This window comes from Pongo abelii, chromosome 5, assembly GCF_028885655.2.
Source record: "Pongo abelii isolate AG06213 chromosome 5, NHGRI_mPonAbe1-v2.0_pri, whole genome shotgun sequence".
In the NCBI taxonomy this organism is placed as follows: Eukaryota; Metazoa; Chordata; class Mammalia; order Primates; family Hominidae; genus Pongo; species Pongo abelii.
In genome coordinates, this window is record NC_071990.2 from 101,402,574 (window position 1) to 101,414,782 (window position 12,209).

General features: G+C 37.9%; 1 protein-coding gene across 4 annotated transcripts in view; it reads right to left on the reverse strand.

Annotated features, from left to right (window-relative positions):
• Positions 1-7,688: 7,688 nt before the first annotated feature.
• Positions 7,689-12,209, reverse strand: part of ASCC3 (activating signal cointegrator 1 complex subunit 3) — a 377,280-nt gene continuing 372,759 nt past the window's right edge. For all 4 annotated transcript variants that reach the window (XM_024248504.3, XM_024248503.3, XM_054557910.2 and 1 more), the window contains 3 exons: positions 11,672-11,881; positions 8,896-9,071; positions 7,689-8,501 (listed from right to left, as the gene is read on the reverse strand). In XM_024248504.3, coding sequence (XP_024104272.2) covers positions 8,354-8,501; positions 8,896-9,071; positions 11,672-11,881 — 534 coding nt within the window. In that variant the 3' untranslated portion in view covers positions 7,689-8,353. The remainder of the gene's footprint in view (positions 8,502-8,895; positions 9,072-11,671; positions 11,882-12,209) is intronic.

Genomic DNA, 12,209 nt, shown 5'->3' on the forward strand with positions numbered 1-12,209 from the left:
AGTTATGTTTCTATAATTGATTAGAATTGTCCACGGAGAATGTTCTTTGCTGCAATCCAAGGATTTCTTCAATGTTTCAGTTTCTCCAAAGGCCACTTGTAGGGTAATGTGCTTTTAGAGGAATGCATTTTTCTAAAGTCTCAGGAAATAAGATTGAGGTTTTATTAAGATGTCTATATTATTCTCTGTTTCTGGTAACAACAGCCCTATATTAGAAGCCAGTAGCATATTTTCTTTTTCTCCTTATTTTTTGGATAGAATTAGGTTTCAGAAGTTGAATAAATACTGTAAAAATGATTGCTTCTGAAAGAAAAATCAGATATTTGCTTTTAAAAGGGAAGGGTTTAGGTTTTTACTGAATATATTTAAATTGATTTTCATGCTTATACAAGCATGAAAGCAACATGACTGCCAGGAAGATTGGATGGAATGGGTATTGCTTGCAATATTAAGGAAAGTACATTAATTCTTTTAAAGAACATTACAGAACTTGCTTAAAATTTTCATTTCACTCTCGGTGCAACATACCTTATGATCAAAACACTCAGTGAGAGTGTGAGTTGCCTCCACTCTTGCTCTCAAAAGTTGTTCTGCTTCCAGAGTGATCCATTTCTGATTAATTTGGATATAAAAAATGGCCCTTAGCAAGATTCTAAAGTTTGTCCTTAGAACCCAGAGGGGAAGTAATAAAGCAGTCAGGCTTCACCTCCACTGTCTGGATATCCTAGGTGCCCTTTACTGTCCCATCAAAACATGTTCCCAAAAAGTGCTCTCAGAAGTAATTCACATTCCCATGTGAGTGCTGAGCTACGCCTGAAAGTGTACATGTATTTTGCATTTTGACAGGTGGGAATCCTGTAGCAAAAAAGGAATGGAGCACAAATCTCTCTCTGGGCACAACGATTTTTCTGTTTGGGGTGGGGGTAGAGATGGTGAGGTGGGGCTCTTAGCTTACCACCCCATTGACACATAAAATCAATCCTGAGGATAAGTTTGTTTGCTATTGATCATCTTAGACTTCCATTTACATTATAGTTCTCTTTATAGTTCTTTATCATTTTCTAAGCATTTTCACATAAATGATTCATTCAACAAAATTAATTGAACACCTGCTATGTTCTAGGTACTGTGTGTACAGCAATGACGTTCACTGCCCTTCTTATCATGATGGAGCCAATGACTCTGAGAGAAGCCTGGGCAGGTGTTACCTCTGTTTTTGGAGGTGAGGAAATGGGAATAGAAGGAAGTTGATCAGATACATTGTCCTAAATCTTACAAAATGTGGCCGGATCACCAAATATAGCATATGGTGAGGTAGCATTTCAGAACCTCATTAAAAAGCAAAACACTAGCCAGGCATGGTGGCATGTGCCTGTGGTCCCAGCTACTCAGGAGTCTGAGATGGGAGGATTGGTTGAGTGGGAGGTTGAGGCTGAAGTTAACTGTGACTGCGCCACTGCACTATTCCAGCCTGGGCAACAGAGCAAGACTCTGTCTGGAAAAAAAAAGACAAAGAAAAAGAAAAAAAGCCAAAACCCTAAACTGCTTCTCTTGATATGGCAAACCTAGCTTAAAAACAAAACTTATTCTTTCCAGATCCCTGGTGAAATTGTGTTCTAATAGGCAAATATCTTTTCTGATAATAATTACCAGCTAAAGTAACACAGGTAGAGATGCACATTCCTGGTAGACAGCCTGTAATTAGGCCACTTTTGTATGTACTTGAGCTTATTTGAAAGCTCATTTGAAGTTACTGGCATTCTTTGTTAAAATTACTGTTAAGACACTTCCATGCAATATCAGTTTCAGACATTTAAAGAAGTATGCAAGGATGGGCTTCGAGTGTGTCCAGGAGCCCAGTGGAAAGAGACAGCTATGTTAAGGCAGATCATGTTTGATAAATGAAGATCTCCATTGGTAGCTTGCTTGTTCATTATTTTAAAATTGTGTCATGAAGATTTTGTATTTTTTTTTCTCTCACTTCAATCCAAACTTTCTCTTCCGTAATTTAAACACACTTTATTTTTTTGGTGGTCCACTCTGGTGACATTTAAAAAAAAGTAATAACCCACGCATGCTATTTGACTAAAAAGCAATCACAAACCTAGAACTTACACATTCAAATAAATTGAGTCATTTTAGGTGAATAAACTTTCAGGTGAACTTTGGAGAATATGCACCAATCCTGGTGTGTTGACATAAAGAACATTTTTAGAACCTTCTGACTGCAGTTAGTGTCATCATAGGAAAAGCAGTTTTGTTTTTTGTGGTAGTCAGTATTATTCAGTGTTATTAGCTGTCTAATTCTCAGGAATTATTTGGTTATTTCAGCATCTCCATTCATCCCTCAAAGGAATAATATTTGGCATATTCTAGGCCTTTTGGAAAAATGAACTATCAGCTGCAGGTAGTTCCAAAACCAGCTAGAACAATCCTCTACATCCTGGAAACTACAGTTCTCTGAGGCCAAGAGCCAGCCACACTTGGGATGGAAGCTCACACATGAAATTCATCTTAGCTCAGCTCTGCAATCCTCACATCATTACAAACTCCTTCCAATATAACTTGGAACCAAAAAGTATGATCATTCAAGGTGACTGTACTTGTTTTCAATGGTCAAGAGTGGCACCTACATGGCTTAGCAAGTATCAGTAAAATCAAGGACACCCAAGTAATAAAAGTAACAAGTAAACAAACGTGGGTTTGGGGGATTCAAAGAACTTTCAATTATAAGTTGTGATTCTGCTCAACCAACATGGTTTGATCTACGGTCCATCATGTTCTTCAGGAAGTCTCCATGGAATGGTATGGAATGGTTAACAACTTACAGCCACAGTATTAGGAAACTTTAATCAGGTGCATTTTAAACACATTCTCCAAATCACAGGGCAATCGAATAATAATGATACAAATTTAAGTATCCATTCAAATGTGTCTGTCTTTTTAGCCAAAAGCTTGACCTTGGGTCAGCCTGGATCTAATATCTGAACAGCACCCCTGCAAGATCTTTCTCAAATTGGAATGCAAAGTCGTGGGAAGAATATTCAAGCAAAATAGAATCCCTGAAACTTCATTTAAAGGCCTCAAGTTTGAACAACTTTATTTTTCAGAAATAGTACCGAATGCTCCATGATGAAAAGTGGAAGGACTGAAGCTGAAATTGTGGGACTAAATCTTTCCAGAACTCATGATAGCTGTTCCTCCACTGCTTAAAAAACAGGCTTCCAGGGCAACCTGGAATCAGCATTCATTCTCGGCATTTTTGAGTACCTGAAAATAATATAAATAAAACTTATGAAACTCAAAATGTTTTTATCTCCTGTGTTGCTTAGACTTAGAATTTCTATTTCTGAAGCCAGAAAAAGAAAGCTAATCCAAGGGCTTAATCCACATCTCTGAAGCCAAGTTCTATATTCAGTAATGCTCAATTGAAAGATGTGCAACTTAATTCAGGTTTTTCTTTTAAGAAGCTAGCTCATGAAATAATTTCTGCCTATTCATTTTGGATTACTTCTAAAAAACAGAAGGCCCAAAATTATTATCAATCTATACTCTTAACTATATGGAGATCCTATTTGGGGGTCTTTTCACTGTAAATAGCAGCAGTGATGGAGGGAAGGAAAGGGTCTGGTGAGAGAAGACAGAAAGCTAAAACTTCAGGTGAGAAAGATTCTATGATCATTGGAAGTTTTAAAATATCTGTAATACCTCAGATCCATTACTACACGGAAACTCATTCTATTCCCTTTTCCATAAGTTATAACAATCATCATCATAAAACTACCAATTAACTTAAGTATACCTTTCCTCTGTTGACAAAAGATACAAGACGATCAGTTAGTACCTTGCTTTTGGTGAGTGTGAGAGTACTTGTAATCTCTAGATGAATAGGTGGTTAACTGTGTGTGTGGAGGCAGTAGTGGTGGTGGGGGCAGAGGTAGTTTAGAATTCCCGTGTGCCTCTGTGTTCATTTAGTCATTCAGAAAGTATTTATCGAGTGACCGTATGCCAGGAAATGTAGGTCCCTCTTTGTAGCAGTGAACAAAAGTGACAAAAATCCCTGCTTTCCTGAAGCATAGTCAGAAGAGACTAATAATAAGCCAACACATATTTTAATAGTGTTGATAAAACAATGGAGAAAAACCAAACAGGAGAGGGGGATAGGGAGGTTTGGTGGGTTTGCCATTTAAAATAAGATGGTGAGACATATGGAGATTAGGGGCAACAGTCATCCAAATGGGGGAGTAGAAATGGCAAGTTCAACAAGCAGGGAGGTGACTCCTGTGGTTGGTGTGTAGCGAGTAGGAGGGTCAGAGGGTAGTGAGGGGAGAAGGCAACACTGTGCAGGACTTTTGGTACTGTAAGGATTTTGGCTTTTATTCTGAGATGGAAAGGCATTGGAAGCTTTTGAGCAGCGTGAACTCATGATCAGACCTATGTTTCAAAAACAAATTGTGTAAAGACTGAAAAGGGGAAAGAGTAGCAGCAGAGAGGCCAGCCAGGAGGTGGAGTGGATAGGGTGGCAGTGGGGAAGGTGGCGGGATTTCAGATAGATTTCAAAGGTAGAGTTGAAAAGGTCTGCTGACAGGTTAGATGTAGGTTGAGGTTTTTTAATTACATTTCTATTAGATTAGGAAAGCAGAGTCAGTAATGACTCCAAAGTTTTGGTTCTGAGCAACTGGAGGTATGTGTGGAGCATATGCTTGGGAAGTGACCGTAATTTTCTAAGGCTATTGGATTAAATCGTGAGAAGGGGCAGTCAAAATTAGAGGGAGGGGGTCAATCTCACATATTTGGACTTTGTTGTGTTGTTTGTGTGTGTAAAAGGAAGAGAAGACAGATGATTTTTGGTGACTGAATATCCCACCACTATATTCTCTTCCCATCAAAGCTAGCAGTGGAACTTTAAAGTACGAGAAGGGCTTCTTATTCACGTCAAGGAAATAGGTAGTTTCCCTCTTTAAATTTTCTTATTATTGGGGCTGAAGGATCCCCACACTTAAAGTCTCCTGTGTTTTGGTGTCAGGGGTTGTGGGGATGTGAAGGTTGTTTATGAAAGTTGAATTCCAGTTGTTTCTAAATGTAACAAGAAAGAGGAAGGCCTGTAAGCAAGGGAACTGGAATCCACCTTGACTTGAGTAAGACTAAGGACAACCCAAGTATTTTGGGAAATGTGTGAGGAGTTTTAGCTTTCAGCTTGATAGTGGTAATGGTGGGGATGAGGGCAAATACATATATTTGTATGTGTTCAGGAATGGTGGTTGCAGGGGAGAACGTTGAAAGAAAACAAGCTGATTCTTACCAATTCCTGTCTGCTCTATCATCACCTTCTTCAATGCAGGTGATAACACTGGATCTTTGCTGAACGAAGCCTGTAGAATTACTTTCTTCATTCACTGCCTCTCCAGTATTGCCCACTCTGGTCCTTACCTCCTGAAATCTCAGCTTTCTCTCTTCCTATTTAGCTAAACTTACTCTCTTAACAATCATTCATGATCCACCGCTCCCAAAGTCAGGACCCTTGACTTCTCACTTCCCTGACCTCTTGTCAGTATTTAGTACTCATCACCTACCACAGGCATCGACGCATGTCCTGCCAGGCTCCTGGCTGTCTCCTCTCTGCACTGGCTGGCTGTTCCACTCTCAGAATGTTCTTCATCATAACCTTCTCTGGTCCTACCTGATTCCTTACTGCAGTTAGGTTTTGAATGTTGCTTCCTTGGCTTTTCTTGCTATACTTCCTTGCTTGGTCATATCATCTCTACATCTAGGCCAGATTAATTTTCATAAAGAAAACTCCCACATAGCCAAACCCTAACCTTTGGTGACTTGCCAAGAAATTCCATTGTATTCACATAAGAGTTATGGTCTTTACTTTCTAATTCACAGTCACTTCACAGACTTTCCCCTTCTTCTTGCCTATTGATCCCTTTCATGTCTCTGAGGATGTAGATGTAGCCACTCCAGGCTGGGCTAGATCCAAACTTTGCTAATCCCATTCTACCTGGAAGGTCCTCTTTCGTCTGTGCCTTCCCGATTCTAAGCATCTTAAAAACAGCCTAAATGTCACTTCATGATTTTTCTAAGTAATATTTTACCTCTGAACTCCCATAGCATTTCCTCCCATCACTAGTATTAGTGTGATTACTTTTTTATTATAATTATGACATCTTTTCATCCCCAGGCTACCCTTTGTGAAGGCAGGATATGTTTCTGATTCATGTGGGTATCAGAATACTCAACACAGTGCCTACAACAAATCCTTGACTGGAACTTCAATTATTTTGACTTGATAAACTCCAGAGAAATATGAAATGACCTGCCATGAAAACAGAGTTGTATAGTGTAATAGCCAGCCCAGAGGTGCATGTTCTGAGATAAGTGGGCTGTGGGTACATCAGTTAAGAAAGCACTTTATAATACAGCCCTGAAACCTTTTTATCACAATATTTCTCTTCACAAAAACAAAACCACCCAAGACACTTTAGAACAAATGCATTCTCTCAATAATCAGCATTTGGAATTATTTTAAACACTGACAAAATTCTTGGCCACTAAAAAAGTTATGAGAAGCGAATGACTTGCAGATCTGTAAATAGTAGCGCTAATCTGAATATGTTGGCATATATTCTAAGACACATTTAACACTACAATTTTTGTTGAGTAATGAGTGTGAATAAAGTTGTAGATAGTGTCGGTCACTCATTGGAATAAGATTAACTTAAATTTGTCACATTATTTCTCTTCTCTCTAAAGGGGACAACAGAAATACTTTCTTATTGTTCCTACGTCCTGTGTCATATGTCCAGTGAAGGAGACTTCCCAAGTCGGCTTGCTCTCTAATAAAAAGGAATGATGTTGGTAAACATGAAATCAGTGAGATTGTTACCCCTCAGGTTCCTGTATGGACTGGTGATTGTTATCTATATATATTCTTCATTTTCTTTTAATTCTACTAAAACAGTGGTTAAGATATAAATTCCAATTAGGTAATAAACTTTGCCAAAGAAAAAACAGAGAAAACTCTTTATATGAAGTAAATTTCTCAGACTAGAGTCCTTGGGACACCTCATTCTCACTATACTTGGTTTGCTCACAATAGTTACTTAGATTTAATTTTGGGAAGTGAATACCTGGTTCCCCTGCAACCTACTTTTATTTCTTCTTCTTTTTTATTTAAGCATGGAAAAGGATATATACAAGCAATACATTCAAATTCCAGAAACACTTAAATTCTAGTACTTGTAACAATGACACTGGAAAATGTTTTAAAATAATTCATTTTAGGGCTAAGAAAACTGAAATTATTTCACAAAGGTAGAATTTCATTCCACTAGAATGCATATTATATGAACATTGAATTTTAACAAGTTTTTAGTTTGAAAAAGTATTTTTCAAGATGGAATTTGTTTGGACATAGAGAAATTTTCTTTATTACAGGTGAAAACCTACCCATGGGGTGAAAAATTTTCTGTCTCAGATTTTTCCTGGAGAGCATAAAGACAAATAATTGTACTATATGATCTCTAAGTGCTACAACATGAATTAGATTATACTTCTCTCCTTGTGTAAATAAATATGTCAGAAAGATAATGGAAATAAAGCCTTGAAGTCGAAGGGAAAGAAAAGAAGAACAGATGAGTAAGGGGATATTATTTAAAGGGAGCAGAAGAAAACATTGAGTCAGCTTGTCTTGAAGTGCCACTCTATATTTTATTTCCCAGTGAACTGTATCTACATTTTCTAAGATCAGTATATTCTGTTTTCTTTGTTATCATCATTAGGCTCCATAATATAATTTTACATCATATATTATTAAACATTTATGACTACAAGAAATTCTTGAAGCTACTTCTACATGTGATCATATCAAAGTACAAATTTTGCTAACAAGACACACTGTGTATCACCTTACAGATTTATATTTTATGCGGCAGAGTTAGAAATCTGTGACAAGTCCTAACACTTGTCACACCTCAATGCAGTTTTCCTTAAAAAAGAAAAAGCAGCCAATATCCATGTAAACAGTACATTGTGAGATGTAAAATTTGATTGATAGCTCCTAAATATCATCTCAAATATACACAAATTAAAAGATTATTCTAAATGCTTTTTCATCTTACATATCAAGAAACTCATAAAGATAACATTATAAAAGGCAACATTTGTTAAAAGGCCACTGTGGTTAACTTTATGTCACTGGAGTCAATACTGCAGCCACTGTCAATTTCCTGGATGGTTGAGGTTAGAAGTTGATTCTTTCAAGGCAAACATCAAGTAATTCGATGTTGTCTAGATGACTGAACAGAGAGAATTCTCAGCCACTCCTTTCAAATGGATTGTTCAGGTCAAGTTACTTTAATGCCTGGTCAGTCAGGGAATCAGAGACCTTGGTGTTGACCTGTGCAGAAAGACTCGCTTGTGTAACGTTGAGATAGATGTCATACTGCTGGTCCAGGCCAAGGTAGCAGTCACTCATGAAATATAATGTGTAGATATACCTAAAATATAAACATAGAAGAAAAATATTAAACCACTTTTGTAATCACAGTCATATTTAATTCTTTCAGAACTTTCGTAGTAGGAGGCCGGGTGCAGTGACTCACGCCTGTAATCCCAGCACTTTGGGAGGCTGAGGCGGGCGGATCACGAGGTCAGGAGATGGAGACCACGGTGAAACCCCGTCTCTACTAAAAATACAAAAAATTAGCCGGGCGCGGTGGCAGGCGCCTGTAGTCCCAGCTACTCAGGAGGCTGAGGCAGGAGAATGGCGTGAACCCGGGAGGCGGAGCTTGTAGTGAGCAGAGATCGCGCCACTGCACTCCAGCCTGGGTGACAGAGCAAGACTCCATCTCAAAAAAAAAAAAAGAACTTTGGTAGTAGGATTCTTCTTACCTTCCAGGTATTTCAGGGGTATAAAAAGAAAGGGAAGCAACATGATGATTTCGAATATATCCTACTCTTTTCAAAGCAATAAGTTCTCTCTTGTCCACTTCTCCTAATATCAAAAACCATCCTTCATCTTTTGATTTGGGAAATCGAGGAGTAACTGCACAGCTCTCTGGCTTTCCCTGTATACCAGAAAAAAAGATACAACATTAAAAATATCTAGACTTTCTATACCACTTGGTTGCGGTTAAGGCTACGTTGTCTTACTTGAAGGCCCTATATCTACATAGTTCAGCATATCTATCTGAGATGTTTTAAATTTTCTTCCATTCTGGTTTGGTGTCTTTGATATGCAATTATTTAACTTACTTCAAGATTCTCAGAGCACATTATAGACACTAGTTCGTGGCTGTAACTATCAGAATATTTGGCCAGTTAGAATAAAAACTCTGGATCTTGATATCAAGTTAGCAAATTCTCATGCTATTCCTACAATTAACTTTAATACCACATTGGTAGATGAACAAATTGAGACTGTTAATCAAATCTTCCAAAATCTTATTCACAAAAAAAGAATGCTTAAGAAAACAAACAAACAAAAACACAAAGCCAATCAAGACTAGACTCTGGACCCCAAGATGATGAGTGCTATATCAAATACATACCTTCCCCCTCATCCAAGAATAAAACTCACATAAAAAAGCACATATTCTAATATGGTAATATTAAAGAGTCCCTTCTCTGAGAAATGGGCAATTTTAAGTCAAGCAATTTGTAAAATATATTAATCACCACAATCCAAAGTTAGATATAAACATAATCATTGCACTTGAGGTCTTTATTTTAGATAAATTTTTATAAAATCCAAGATTATTCTAATGATTCTTTACGACAATGACTTTATGGCATAAAATATAGTAATAATGATACATTCTCAGACTTCACTCAGTATTCTAGAGGGAGATGTTTCACTTATAGTATTTCAAAAGGGGGTCAGAGAGTAATATATTTTTACAGCATTCAGAAACAAAAATTAAGAGATTTTCTGGCATGATTAAATCTAAGTTTTAAGTAGAGTATTAGGGTAAAAAAATCATAGTTTTCCCCCATGATTTTATCTTTATGATTATTGCTATTTTTATGATTATTACTATTATTAGTTTATAATTATTACTTTTTTTATAAGTTGGAATACATTAAGTCATCTAAAAAATGCTCATATTGCCGGGTGCAGTGGGTCACGCCTATAATCCCAACACTTTGGGAGGCCAAGGCAGGTGGATCACCCGAGGTCAGGAGTTCGAGACCAGCCTGGCCAACATAATACAAAAAATTAGCTGGGTATGGTGGCAGGTACCTGTAATCCCAGTTACTCGGGATGCTGAGGCAGGAGAATTGCTTGAACCCGGGAGGCGGAGGTTGCAGGGAGCTGATGTTGCACCCTTGTACTCCAGCCTGGGTAACATAAGTGAAATTCCGTCTCAAACAAACCAACAAATGAAAGCTCATATTAAGGTCAGGTGTGGTGGCTCATGCCGGTAATCCAAGAACTTTGGGAGGCAGAGGCAGGCAGATCATTTGAGGTCAGGAGTTCGAGATGAGCTGGTCAACATGGTGAAACCCTATCTCTACTAAAAATACAAAAAATTAGTTGGGTGTAGTGGCACATGCCTGTAAAACCCAGCTATTTGGGAGGCTGAAGCAGGAGAAATGCTTGAACCCAGGAGGTGGAGGTTGCAGCGAGCCAAGTCTAGGCGACACAGTGAGACTTCGTATCAAAAAAAAAAAAAAAAGCTTATATTAAAGCCTCTCAAATGCCAGAGGCCAATCAGTTAATACTTACACTGACAGATTTTTTTAGAATTAGAAATCAAATGAGATGAGACTTGAAGGTACAATACTGAAAGAACATCTTAAGAATAGAAAGTTACCGATCATTTTGTGTGTGAGAACAGAAGGGACAATACTAATGAACTACAGCTTCACCCCTGAGGGCTTATTCTAGATATGGGAAAGCCCTGAATCCACTGGACCAAAAAGAAGACTAATTCTTTCTTATTTTAATTATTATGGCACTAAAAACCAATCTGCCCACCTGCTGTGTACTAATATTCTTAGAGGACCAGATAATCAGAGGCAACAGAAAAGAGCATAGTAATCTAAAATAAAAATACTGTACATTTTTGGCCTGTATGAACACTGACAAAGCTCTCCTATGCATTATAATGAAGGACGCAGGCAGATGTGGCAACTGAGGCTCAGAAAAGCTTAATGTCTTATTCAAATTCACAGAGCTAAGTGGTAAAGCTTCAGTCTCATCTACATCTAGCCCAATGTGGTTCCTGTATACCAAAGTGCCTCTAGGGCAGTACTGCTCAAGTTTTAAGGCCCTTAAAAATTATGTGAGGGGCACTGAGTGAAGGTATAGATTTTGAGATTCCCCCCTCCTTGAGGTTCTGATTCAGCCAGTCTGGAGTGGGGCCAAGGAATCTGCACTTTAAAAGGCACTCCAGGAAATTCTGCTGGCCATAGTCTGTATACCATACTTTGAGAATAGTACTCTAGGCAATATATTCTTATGTAAGATAGATTTTCTGGGGCTGAAAAATGGCACATGAGGAGAACTCACGAATTTCAAAAGACTAACTCTCGCTGCTTAAGACCAGTTGAGAAAGCAGGATTCATGAATGACACGGGTACATTAGTCATATAACAGATATGTGTGGTGGCGCATGCTGGTATTTGGTGTGAAATATTTGAGAATGGAAACCAAACACTATACCTTGTGGATCCCAAAGTGGACTCTCTGCAAGCTGACTTGAAGCACATACTCTTGGTCAGCATGCAATTTGATCCATTTGTTGTCATCTCGTTTGTCTGCAGTCAGAGTTGAGACAGAGAGTTCATTATGTCCTTCAACTAAGTCATCCCACGAGCCTTTAACACTTATGCCAACATTTATCACTGGCAAGTGAGATAAGAAATTCCATGCCTAAATAAAAACAGAAAAGAAACATAACAAAGGAAGAGTTTCTGTGAAATGCAATGATCAATTAAGAAATAGTGTGCTTTTAGAAGAAAATTAACCTTTTAATGTTGAGATTAATTCTAGATCCAATGCAGTTGCAGGAAATAATACAGAGACATTCTGTGGACCATTTACCCAGTTGCCTCCAAAGGTAGCATTTTTCAAAACTACGGTACTTATTACTACTAGGATATTGACATTAACATAATCCAGTGATTTTGTTCAGATTTCCCCAATTTTTCTTGTATTTGTGTCTATATGTACGTATGTGTAAGAATATTGTGCTTTTAGT